The sequence below is a fragment of the Mesoplodon densirostris genome, chromosome 2 (assembly GCF_025265405.1).
Source record: "Mesoplodon densirostris isolate mMesDen1 chromosome 2, mMesDen1 primary haplotype, whole genome shotgun sequence".
Lineage (NCBI taxonomy): Eukaryota > Metazoa > Chordata > Mammalia > Artiodactyla > Ziphiidae > Mesoplodon > Mesoplodon densirostris.
Window position 1 is genome coordinate 67,216,709 of NC_082662.1, and position 12,589 is coordinate 67,229,297.

The 12,589-nt window shown below is 37.7% G+C and overlaps 1 protein-coding gene across 1 annotated transcript in view; it reads right to left on the bottom strand.

Moving 5' to 3' along the window:
* SLC44A5 (solute carrier family 44 member 5) overlaps positions 1-12,589 on the bottom strand; it is a 194,008-nt gene that overhangs the window by 45,138 nt on the left and 136,281 nt on the right. The window contains exons 4-6 of the mRNA XM_060119582.1: positions 10,384-10,468; positions 3,912-4,040; positions 3,027-3,087 (exon numbers count right to left, since the gene is read on the bottom strand). Coding sequence (XP_059975565.1) covers positions 3,027-3,087; positions 3,912-4,040; positions 10,384-10,468 — 275 coding nt within the window. The remainder of the gene's footprint in view (positions 1-3,026; positions 3,088-3,911; positions 4,041-10,383; positions 10,469-12,589) is intronic.

Consider the following 12,589-nt stretch of genomic DNA (forward strand, 5'->3'; position numbering starts at 1 on the left):
ACACAGCACAGGTTTTATAAGAGTAATACTGATAACCTCTCTCTCATGGTAAACACATTTTAATAAAAAGGCTATATTTACTTGAATGACTGGATGAATTTATTTTGTTATTTTACAAAATTCTTAGATACTCCTTGAGTGAAACCTTGAAAACCAGAGTTTAGTGAACACTTCCTTGGGAAATAAGAATCAGCGCAAATTTTAGGTTACTAAGACAATTGAATTTTTATTTTCAAAGTCTGAATAATTTTTCTCTCTTCCAGCTCATTTACAAGTTTTTTTTAAGAGGGGCTGGAAATGGGAATTCTAAAGCTATCAAAAATGGCCCCCACTTTGAAAACTCGCATTTCTGAGAAGAGTTAATTTATCATTCAATCTTCTATGTGCTTATTTTTAATTATACTGAATCCTTGCCTCTTTACAAATCTTTATTACTAAAAATGTTTTAAAACCCCAATTTTAAATGAAGAGGGAAGAGCAATCAGAAATGGATAATTTTTATATTTTTTCTTAAAAGTATCACAGACTTGCATGGGTTCGTATGGAGTATAAACCTGAAAATATGAAAGCAGCTGATATAGAGAAAGAAGAAATATGTCCTTGTAAAGCTTTTCCTGACTTTCCTCTCTTAAAATGGTCTGATCTACCCACCTTCAACTTCCGTAGCATTTATAATCAGGGTGACTGCTTCAGTGCCCTCTCTCTCTCCTGCTCTTCCCTGGCAAATCTGACATAGTAGCCTCTACCAGATGCTTCCATTCCCTCTCAATCCAACTGTATTTCTGTCTCCACCTCTCCATGCAAATTAGCCTCCCAGTGATCCCAGTGACCTCCTAGTTGCCAAAACCGCCAAATCTTTTTTAGTCTTCATCCTGCTTGAACCCATTACCTAGCACAGTGCTTGGTACATAGTGGAACTCAGTAAGTATCTACTGTTGAATGAATTAACTTTCTGTTGAATGAGTCTTTGACATGGGAGACAACACCTGCCTTTTAAAACAGGCCCAGGTTCTCTCCTGCCTTCCCTTCTTCCTTTCTGTGTACTCTTTCTCTTTCTGCTCCTTCAACATGACTGTTCCCACATACAGAACCCCCGAAACTTGTTCTACATATTATATCTGGGCAATAACTCATCTAGTCTGTTAGCTTTAATTACTAAATATGCTCATTATATGTTTGGAAAGTAGAGAAAATTTTATGAAAGAAGATACAAAACTGTACATAGTTTTACCACCCACAGTGAACTATATTAAAATTTTGGTGCATTTCCTCCAGTCTTTCTTCTATAAGAAATTTTTTTTTGAGTTATAATTATACAGTACATGAGAGGTTGTCCCTTGTTACTTTCTTATAATATTACTTATTTCCATTTATAAAAACTTTAATGAGTGAATTTTATTAGCTGCATATTATTGTTTCAAGTACTATACTTAATCATCTATTGGGGGAATACAAGTGATTTCAATATTTATCTTAATGTTTCCTTCACTAGACTGTGAAGGACTGTGCCTTATTCATTTTTGTATCCCCAACGTACATTTCATATTGTGTGATTTAACCAAACTATACTTATAAGGGCAGGACTATATGTTATACTTTTATGCTTATTACATCTTCAGTGACTAATGATTCATTTTTACCATTTTGCATAAAAATTTGTAATATTCTTCTTGACTACAGACACCTGTTGCCCAGGACTTCCTGGTTAAATGCAGTTGCTTGCCAGGCCTACATCTTTGCTGCAGGGTTTTAATGATCCAGAGAAGAGTGATGGGAGCATGTAAGATATTATGTTCAACGGTAGCTACTTCAATGGTACCTGACTTTCTACTCAAACTGATGACTGCTGTCTTTTTTCCATTTTAAAAGAACTATGTACTCACTGTGGAAAAACAGAGATATAGAAAAAAGAAGAAAGAAGAGAGAAAATGGCCATAGTTTTGCCACCTCCAAAACAATCACTTAATATTTTGGCATATTTCTTTCCAATCTTTTTCTTTGAATAGTTTTTTTTGGTTGTTGTTTATTTTAATTTATACAGGCTTGTCATAATGCATATAGTATTTTTCATTTTATGTAACATTGTAACATATACACAATACTTATATGTAAAAATTATAAATATTTCATTTAATGAATATATCATAATTTATTTAAGCATTTCCTTGCTCTTGGATATTAGAGTATTTCCTTTTAATTTTCTTTGTCTTTTCTTTTTTTGGGGGGTGCTTTTTGGAATAACACTGTGATGGACATCTTTATGTAAATTTTTTTCTCTGTTCTTAGAATTATAGCCTTAAGAAAGGAAAATGAGTGATTATTTCATTTTCTTCTAAACAGTTAAATAAAGTTTATAGGGGCTTCCCTGGTAGCGCAGTGGTTGAGAGTCCGCCTGCCGTTGCAGGGGACATGGGTTCGTGCCCCTGTCCGGGAAGATCCCACATGATGCGGAACGGCTGGGCCCGTGAGCCATGGCCGCTGAGCCTGCACGTCTGGAGCCTGTGCTCCGCAACGGGAGAGGCCATAACAGTGAGAGGCCCGTGTACCGCAAAAAAAAAATAAAGTTTATAAACTTTAAAGAAATAAAATGTTGATGTATTCAGGAGACATATAAATATTTCAACTTTCAAATTATAAATACAAGTATATAGCCCACCCTCACTCCCCAGGCAATTTCTCAACAAACTTTTTGGCTGAATTCAGGGGTGGATGTGTTAGACTATGTCTGTGCTTATGTGTGTTCATAGAGCACCAAAGAATCAATCTAAATGGGCTTTTAAAAATCAGTTTCCAAACTTTTTTGTGTGTGTTTAAGCAGCCAAACCTAAAACCACACCAAGCTCCAGTGGAACATCCCCAGCTTGAGCCAGAAGAATGGGCTTTATTCTTCCTAATTAACTCTGGGACCCTGGGCCAGCCATAGGACCATTCCCGGCCTCAGTTTTGTCAACTGTGAAATAAGGGAATTGAATTAAATAACTTCTTGGTAGATTCTGTGTTTCTAAGGTAAAATAATAGCCACTTACAAGGTTTGCTTGGAAAAATCGCTGTTGGACAATCATCATCCAGTAAAACTTGTGTGAGAGTCTAAAATTGAAGGAAGAGTATGTTAACATTTTAAAGATGATGTGATGACAAGTTTTACTCTTGATATAAAAATTTTGTCCTTTAAAAATTCAATTCCCTAATAATCTCCTTATCCCAAATTACACCCCTAATAAGAGTAATTGTAAGATTATAACACACACATACTTGTTTGACAAACACTCTTAAATATCCTAACTGTAATTCAATTGAATCAACAATAATAAAGTCAGACCTGCTGAAACCAAGGTATGTCTTTGAAGGTGTGTATCTTCGTCTTAGTTATATCCTTAGTCTCTAATCCTTTAATTTTTTTCTAAAAAAATGGCATCTTCTCTAATTTAGAAGCCATTACTACTAATTAACACAATAAGGCTTTAGAAATCCCTTATAAATCTTAAATCTAGGTAGTGTTTGGGGACTTTTTAAATGAGTAATTATCAAACCAGTTTTGGAAGTAAAATTCTTATTACTAAGTAGCCATGGAGCTTTATCACCATATTAATGAAATGGTGACTGCAAATGACATTTAGCTCTTAGCTCTAGACAGCAAAAAATCCAAATAGAGAATTTGCTGGTGTCAGGGAATAGTTGATGCTAACTTACCAGACCTAAGAGTCTTGTATAACACCCCAAGTCTACAAAATGATATGGTATAAATTGTGTGTGTGTTTGTATGTACATGTGCATTTGTGTTTCAATGAAATGGTACCGTTAGTAATCACTTCCAAGAAGATTTTGGAGATTGATCCGTTACAAATGCTCATGTTACACTTGCGATTGAAACAAGGTAAATTCTTTCTAGTTTTAAGCTTAAACACACATACCTTCGCAGGCTTAAGAAAAGCAGACTTGCAGAACTGGCTGTAGTATGTCCAGTAGTTTCTGTCTTTTCTGTACATAAATTGTATTTCCATGTAGGTTAAAAATCTTTCTGGGCACTTGGAGACACAGATCTGTGAAAAAAAGAAACACAATGGTGGGAATTGAATTGAGTTGAACAAACCAAGGAATTATCTACAAGGTTAAACTTCTAAATTACCCAAGACTATAAAAAAGCAAAGTACCATTTTCCATCTAAGAAACTTAAATCAATTCTCTAAACTTACTGTAAAAAATAAAATTTCATGTACTAGTATTCAACCTCTACTCCTTTCCCTTCGATGTTGATGTTGTTAAAACAATAAAATGCTGTACAATGACAAGCTTACTTTTACCTTCTGATTTGACATAATTGTAGATCTACATGCAGCTGTGAAAAATAATAGATTCCACATACCTTTCACCCAGTTTTGGCCAATAGTAATAACTTGCATAACTATAGTACAATATCACAATCAGGAAACTGATATTGTTACAATCCACTAACCTTATTCAGTTTCCACCAGTTTTACATGCATTCATTTGTGTGTATGTGTGTGCAGTTCTATGCAATTTTATAATCTGTAGATTTGTGTGATATCTTCCTTAGGACAGTGATGAACTTTTAATGAAATATTTTTTTATGATTTTCTGAATTAGTAGATAAAAGCTTAATGCCAGATTAATTTCACCTGTGTAGTTTATACATTTTCAGGGGTAGAATCTTGTTTTCTTTCCTTTATGTGAATACAATGGTAATTTAAAACACTCCAAACATTGATAACTTATGCCACTAATAACTATCAGTGCCAATGAATTCTCAGAACATAATTGGAGGTTTTATTACCATAAGAAACTAACAAAATTAGGGCTATTTGTGGCAATCAATCATTATTATTGTCTTTCAGCAGCACCAGTCAAACATGGGCAGAGAGGTCACTGATGCAATTATCTTACATTAATTAACTTTGGGGGCCTATTAATGCCAAACCGGATGGCTGTGCTAGTCCACAGAGCCACCATGGAGTGACTGCAATCCAATTAGTAACTCCACAGAGAGAAAGCAGAATCAGGGAAGATGCACTCTGTTGGTTTTGCTTTTGTTTGTAATAAAAAAACAAAGATCATAGGAAGCCATGAGAGTTGTAGTGAATCCTTGAACATTCCCTTCCTCCACCTTCAGTTCCTCCTTAGAAAAGGCTTCTCAGCTCTGACTTGCTCCATCTCCCTACCATACTTTGGTAACTATTCTCACTGATCAGATTCTAGCTCAACCCTCACTGGTAGTTAGGTAAAAACACGGCTGCTGAGGTGACATCTCTTTCCCCTTTTTTGGGTTATGTCTCTGTTATACGAGGACAATTGGTATCAACCCCACAGCTAAGGTAGTAGGTAGATAACTAAATGGGTACCTCAAAAATCTCACAGTTAATATTGTTTTATAGCAGCAGCAGTCCAATTTCTTTTAGAAGTTTTGACAAGGTAAACAACCCATCTCCACATTCATACCTCCAGATGCATTTTCTCTTTCTCAGTCTCTCCTACACACATATACACATACACACACAAGCACATACACACATTCATACACCTCTAGAGGAAATATTGAAAGTCTCACAGGTATCTTTCTATGAAAACTGAAGAACTGTTTAGGGACATTCACAGCAACCAACCAACATGCTCACATTTTTTGGAAGAAGACTGAGGTCATTGTCAATGTGAACATCAAAAGTTTACTCTGATGGGAGCTAAGCTGAAAAAACCATTAACATATTAGGAGCTACCTCACAGACATTTAGATGTTGATGTAAGTAAATTTGGCAATTTACTTACATGACTCTGAAAGATAACTGAACTAACCCCTTGTTGGATACATTTAAATGGATTTATAAAAGTGAATACTGAATATACTAATGTTTTCATAGGCTTTCAATGATGGTAGGAGCTACTGAGTTGAGGCTATGATGATTTCTGTATTTATAAATACACACACATACAATGTATACTACACATATAAAAGTGCAGTGTATGCAACATATAAAAGAAAGTAATTTAAGTGGTAAAAAATGTTTTGATAAGGAGAATCACATCAAATTTCATTCCAGACAAAAATAAGCTGTTAAAAAACAATATAGCAAATGTTCTTTACTCTCTCTCAATCAGACAAATTTGTTCACTTCAAATAGGGTGCTGATTAGTAGCAATCAACATATAATTAGCCAAAAATGAAGGTCACATTGAGGTTGGGTATCCTAATTGATCAAGGTCTGTCCTTTAAATGCTTACGACACATGTCTGGACCATGCTGCATTAACAAAAAACATCATGCGTAAGACTATGGCTTGGATCAGTAGACACACTACTGCCTGGCAGACTGAAAGCAATCCTGCATTATTGGCAGCTAATATATATTCTGACTCAGTTCTGATTCTTTGTATAACCACAAAGGGGCATTCTGAATATAGTTCTTCATCATTATTTTTACTTCTTCCATTCCTATAGGGTTAACATTCTAATATAAATTAGGATTTGGTGAGTGGAAGAGAGAGTTACACTGAAGGTTAAAACACTACAATTTGCAATGAAGAAAGGATAATCTAGTAAATCTAGTAATTTATGTAATCTGGTAATTTATGAAATGTAATAAAAAGCATAATGTGCAAGGATTTTTTGTTTCATCATGGGAATGATGTATTTGTATAGTGTAGTGGAAATTTTTCTAGACTTGGAATAGGAAGATATTCTCTCATTCATTCATTTACTCATTCAAATATTTATTTATCACCTGCTCTGAGCCTGCTCTAGGCACTGGGGACACAGTAGTGAACAAAACAGATAAAATTCCCTACTTTCTAGTAGGGGAGATGGTTAACAACAAATAAACAAAATTGTTTGCTATGAGATGGTAGCAGGTGTTATGGAGAAAAATAAGGCTAGAAAGAAGGCCAGAGGATGAAAGGTACCAGGGTGGGATTCTAATTTTAAATAAGCAGTTAAGGGAGGCCTCAACAAAAGGTAATATTTGAGGAAGACTTGAGGAAGACTTGAAGAAGACTAGTGATCTAGTCATCAGGAGAAAGAGCAGGCTAGGCAGGGAGATCAGCAAAGTCTAGAGCTATGAAGTCAGCACTTTCCTGGATCCTTTGAAGACAACAGATGGTCAGTATGACCTGAGTGTAGTGAGCAGAGGGAGAGCCATAACATATGTGGTCAGAGTCGGGCAGACAGTGAAGGACTTTGTAGGCCATTGTTAGGACTTTGGCTTTTAATATAAGTAACTTGGGAAGCTATTGAGGGGACGGGGCTTGAGCAAAGGAGGGACATAATGTGACTTACATTTAACAGGATCACACTGGCTGCTGGGTGCAAAAGAGAGTCTAAGAGGCTGGAGACAGGGGCAAGAAGAGACCAGTCGGGAGGTCATGGAACTAATCTAGCTGGTTCCTTGAAAAAAGGAGGAGATGGTGAAAAAAGGAGGAGTTTGGTCCTGGGTATATTTTGAATGGAGACCAGAGGAATTAGCTCACAGCTCAAACATGAGTGTGATAGAAAAGAGGGATCAAGGATGATTCGATGGTATTTACAGCTGTAATAGGAAAGACCGATGGGGGGTGGGGAACAATTTTAAGGATAAAGTCAGAGACTAGGAATTGAGTTTGGACATGCTAAATTTGAGATGCTAATTAAATATCCCTGTAGAGACATGGCATAGGTGGTTGGATAGAAAGATCTGGAGTTCTGGGAGCAGACTGATCTGGATAAATTAGGAAGTGCAGCATATAGATTGTGTTAAAAACACAAGACTAGGTACAATCGCCAAAAGGAGTAAATGTAGGTATTGAAGAGGACTAAGCTTGCTAGAGGAGGAAACTCCAGTGTTTAGAAGATGCTGGAAAGATGAAGAGAAACCATCAAAGAAGACTGATAGGGAGTAGCCAGAGAGTTGGGAGGAAACACAATGTTGTGCCCTAGAGGGCAAGTGAAGAAAGTATATTAAGGAAGAGGGATTGATTAAACAGTGCTCTTAGCTCAAGTAAATACGGATTGAGAATTGACCATTGGTTTAAATAGATGGAGATCAATGGTATCAATATCATTTGGAGAAAATGGAGTAGGAGTAAAAGCCTGAATGAAAATGAGAAGGGAGGATTTAGACACATTGAATATAAACTATTCTTATGAGGAGTTTGGCAAAAAAAGAGGCACAGAGATATGAAGCAGTAACTGGAAGGGGATGTAGGATCAAGGAGATAATTATTTAAGAGGGAAGAAATAACAGCATGTTTGTCTACCGATGGGGATAACTTAGTAGAGAAGGAAAATGGTAATAAAAGAAAAAACCAGGGCTTCCCTGGTGGCGCAGTGGTTGAGAGTCCGCCTGCCGATGCAGGGACGTGGGTTCATGCCCCAATCCGGGAAGATCCCACATGCCACGGAGCAGCTGGGCCCGTGAGCCATGGCCGCTGAGCCTGCACGTCCGGAACCTGTGCTCCGCAATGGGAGAGGCCACAACAGTGAGAGGCCCGCGTACCACAAAAAAAAAAGAAAAAACCAGAAGATTTCTGGAGTTGTGTGCTGGACTTTGTGAGCGAGGATAAGATCTAATGCACGAGAGGATGGGCTGGCCTTGGGCGCACAGGCTGTTCCTCCACAGTAAGAGCAGGGAAGGCAGAGTAAATACATGAACACAGATGATGACAGGTAGGCAAGTGGAGGTCAGTGTTGTAGCTTGTAAAAGTTGTCTTCTGAATGCTGATACTTTCTCAGTGAAATAGGAAGCTAAGTCAGAGGCTGACATGGAGACTGGGAAGGAGGTCTTGGAGGTTTGAGGTGAGAGGAAAAGGTGTAAAATTGTTTTCTAGCAGAGTAGCTAGTGAATGGGCAAAGTGTCTCCTGTGTGATTTGGGGACAGCATTAAGGGCCCCCTTGAGGTTAGTGGTCCTTAATTTAATGGACTGTTGTGTGTGTTTTCTGCAAGAACACACAGCTGCCTGGGTTGAGGCATGGAGTAGGCAGAAAGCTGCATTTAGACATGAATGATGTTTTACCAGGGAAGTACAAGTAAATGAGAAGGGGCAAAAGAACTGAGGGTTTATATAACGGAGTTATTTTTTTTTAATTTTTTAATTTTATTTTATAGTTGATTTACAATGTTGTGTTAGTTTCTGATGTACAGCAAAGTGGAACAAAGAGGTAGCAACTAAGTCAAAATCTTACTAAGTTTTTGAGGTAGTTGTACTGCCAAATTCATGACCTAACCTGAAAAGGCCTTTCACTGTTAATATAATCTTTGAGGTTCTAAACTCGCACAATAGGAAGAAAGTTTCAAAGCCATGCGGCCCCTAAGAGGATATATTTCCAATGTTCAGCAATGGTGTGGTCTGAGGCTGACAGACAGGAAATAACCTTCCAGGTGGTTGAGCAAAGAATCATAGAATGTGATGGATAAGGAACTTCCTTCAGAGAACACGATCCAGGTCAAATAAAAGACTGTTTTCCAGTGCCATGCACTAAAGACCACTGAAGACCTTTCTGAATGGGAGCTTGTATTCTAATTTTCCTAGCCCTGTTCCCCATTGTGCATTTAGTGTCAAGACCTGATGGAGAGACTATCCATAATCCATAGATCCTAGACTATGGGTTAAAGATAGTACCACATGGGATTCTGGGTTGTCTCCTTTGGGAAGAAGGGTGTTCTGGAGGAAAGAGGGATAGACTATGGAAGAAACAATGAAGTTTGTCCCTATTGTTTCATTTGTTCATGGTACACAAGAGGCTGCTCAGCCCACAATTACATTGCTTTATTCCCTCCTTCTTGCATCTCGGTGTGAACAAATAAAACTAATGAGTCTATGGCATATAAGTAGAAATGCACTGTGTGAGCCTACTGATCCAAGGCTTTTAAGAACAGGGGTGCTTTATTCAGCCTCTCTGTCTTCTTCCGGCAACTGGATGCTGCTCCTGCTGAGGACTTAAGGGACAACAGAGCCACCAAATGAAAGGAGCCTGGAAAAGAGTTGCCCATTGACCACAAACACCGCCTTTTACTCTTATATGACCAAAAAGAAACTGTTTTAAGTCACTGAAAAACTGGGGTTTATTAGTTACAGTAGCTGGCTTTATTCTTCCTAATACTGATCTTGAGAAAAATATCTCCACTTCTCTGGGCTGCAGTTTATTCATTTATAAAAGTAGGTGGTTAGACAAGATAATCACTGAGGTTCCTAGTAATACTAAAATGATTAATCCCTGCTTTTTTTATTGTATATGAACAAACATGAGCTTATACTTCTGTCTTCCCACCTTCCATAAATTCATCATTAATCACACACACCCAGAACTCAAATGTAGTTTCTCAGTTCTTTCACCCAAGAATGTTCAAAATCGCTGACATCACCAGCGAGGTTTTTTTTGTTTTGTTTTGTTTTTTTGCCTTACCTGTCTGGTAGGGCACTGTAGGTTTACCATCACGGAGGGACTGGTACAGCTGAGCAGGTTAAAGTAAAACAAAATGGGCTTGTTCCTAAGAGAACAACATAATATTTTTAGTGACTGTGGAAATATTTCATATCATTTCAGCCCCTGTATACTTTAATATAACATCACATTTAAAAATCGGCTTCATTTTCCCCAGACAGTTGCAAAATATTCTCCAACTCCCCTTTAACCTGCCTAACATTTACAGCACCTTTTGGTCATAGTAAAAAGTTGAAATAATCAAATTGTCCGTCAACAGGGGATTGGTTACATAAAGAATTCCACATCCATAAAGTAGAAGACTATATTGCCATTGAAAATAATGTTGAAAAATGTTTAATGTTTTAGCAGGGAAAAGTGAGACCCAAAGAGATCACAGGAGAGTTGAAATAAACCAATGGGGTAGAAAGAGGGCAGCACTGAAGCAGCCTGTCATGGGAGAACGTGGAGTCAAGTAAATGGGCTTGCATCTTCCTGGTGGTACCTCATCTGACAAGAGACTGGAGGTGAATCACCAGGGATAAAGCCAAAGGGGTTTGGTGGAGGGCAAGCGAAAGCTGATTTCTCAAATCAAAGAACTAGTCAGTGAGGACTTCCCCAGAGAATTTCCACTTGTGCACCATGAGAGAGCCAGCCTTTGGATGCTTACCCCAAAGACAGAGTTTATGGATAGTCAGTTACATCTTAGCTGCAGTAGCAACAACCATGTGGGACTAGGGCAGTGGCCAGGAAAGCAACAGATACTCTTCCTTCTATCTGTCACAACACAAAGAAAGAGCTAGGACCAGGAGAGAGAGAAGAGAAGGGAAATAGCAGAACAGGGCCTCTCTCCCACTCTAAGTTCCCTTGCAGTGTTCAAACCTGAGCTGGGGAATTGGAAGAAACAAGATTCAAATTTTAAATTGCACTGCACTGAACTTTTTAACAATAGTAAGTATTTAGAAAGCTATGGAAGGAAGCTACCCAAGATGCCAAAACAAGAAGGAAAGAAATTTGAAAGAACATTGTTAAAGGCAATAATAGGGGAAAAATAAACCCATTTCATGTTTGTAATCCCATCTAGTTCAGATGGCTCAAGAATCTGGCTATAAGTTCATACACAATATGCACAAGGCTACTTCACGATTCCACAAGAGTGAACTTGGCTCTTTCACCACCCAAGCAACTATATCTTCTGCATGTGATTCAGATTTGTACCTAAGTAAATTAATAAATTATTACATGTCATGGATCATTGGAGTCCCTTAGGAGTAGTTAAAATGCTGAATGGTAAATCAGTAAGTGTCAAGAGTCCCCTACAGGTAAAACTGATTTATAAACTGCAAAATGTTACATAAACTCAAGTTATTCAACAGATTATGTGATCCTCAAGGGTAAAGTTTGTACCTTATTCATCTTTATACCCATCTACCTTGCCAACACTTAGCCGAGTACTTGGCCCATATTAGGCACTCATCAGATGTTGCAGAATGGATGAGATCAATTTCAGAATAAGTTTTTCAATATCTTAGAATTCTCCTTAGTTTTTTGCACAAATCTATAGTCATTCTATCAAAGTCTGTCTGATATCTTTAAACATCAGTGGTCCTCAGATTCCTTAGGTACAAAGTAGATGGCGATGGTTGCAGCTGAACAATTCTGCAGAAGTGATTGAGGAAGTAACTCATTATTTAACTTGAATTATATTCCCACCATGAAACAACAAAACAGAAGCAACTACAAGCTACTAGTTTGAGATGATGTAAGATGCACTTAAGCCCATCTCTCTTCTTTCCCGAGACTCATGGAAATAAAAGAATAAAAGTACAAAAAGGAATAAACCTCACCATACCAGCTAAGGATGTGCAGGATGGGATCTGCACACAATTGCACAAGAGAGTTCAACAATTTCTGGAAGATGGAGAGCATATGAGACTGTGTTGAGTGATGAATGCACCATAGAAAAGCTACAAAAAGGGTGGGATATGATATGCCTGTTAGAAATCATGACACATTCTGGACTCAAAGCTGAGAGTGAGAAATGTGGCCAAAAGTAAGAAGATTAATGAAGGTTTATATACAGGTCTGCAGTGCAAATCAGCGTCTCTGTGCTCCTCCCATACACCTACACTTAAGACTTCTAGCATCCAGGAAAAATGGGCAAAAACAGAGGCCTCTTTTGTTGAAT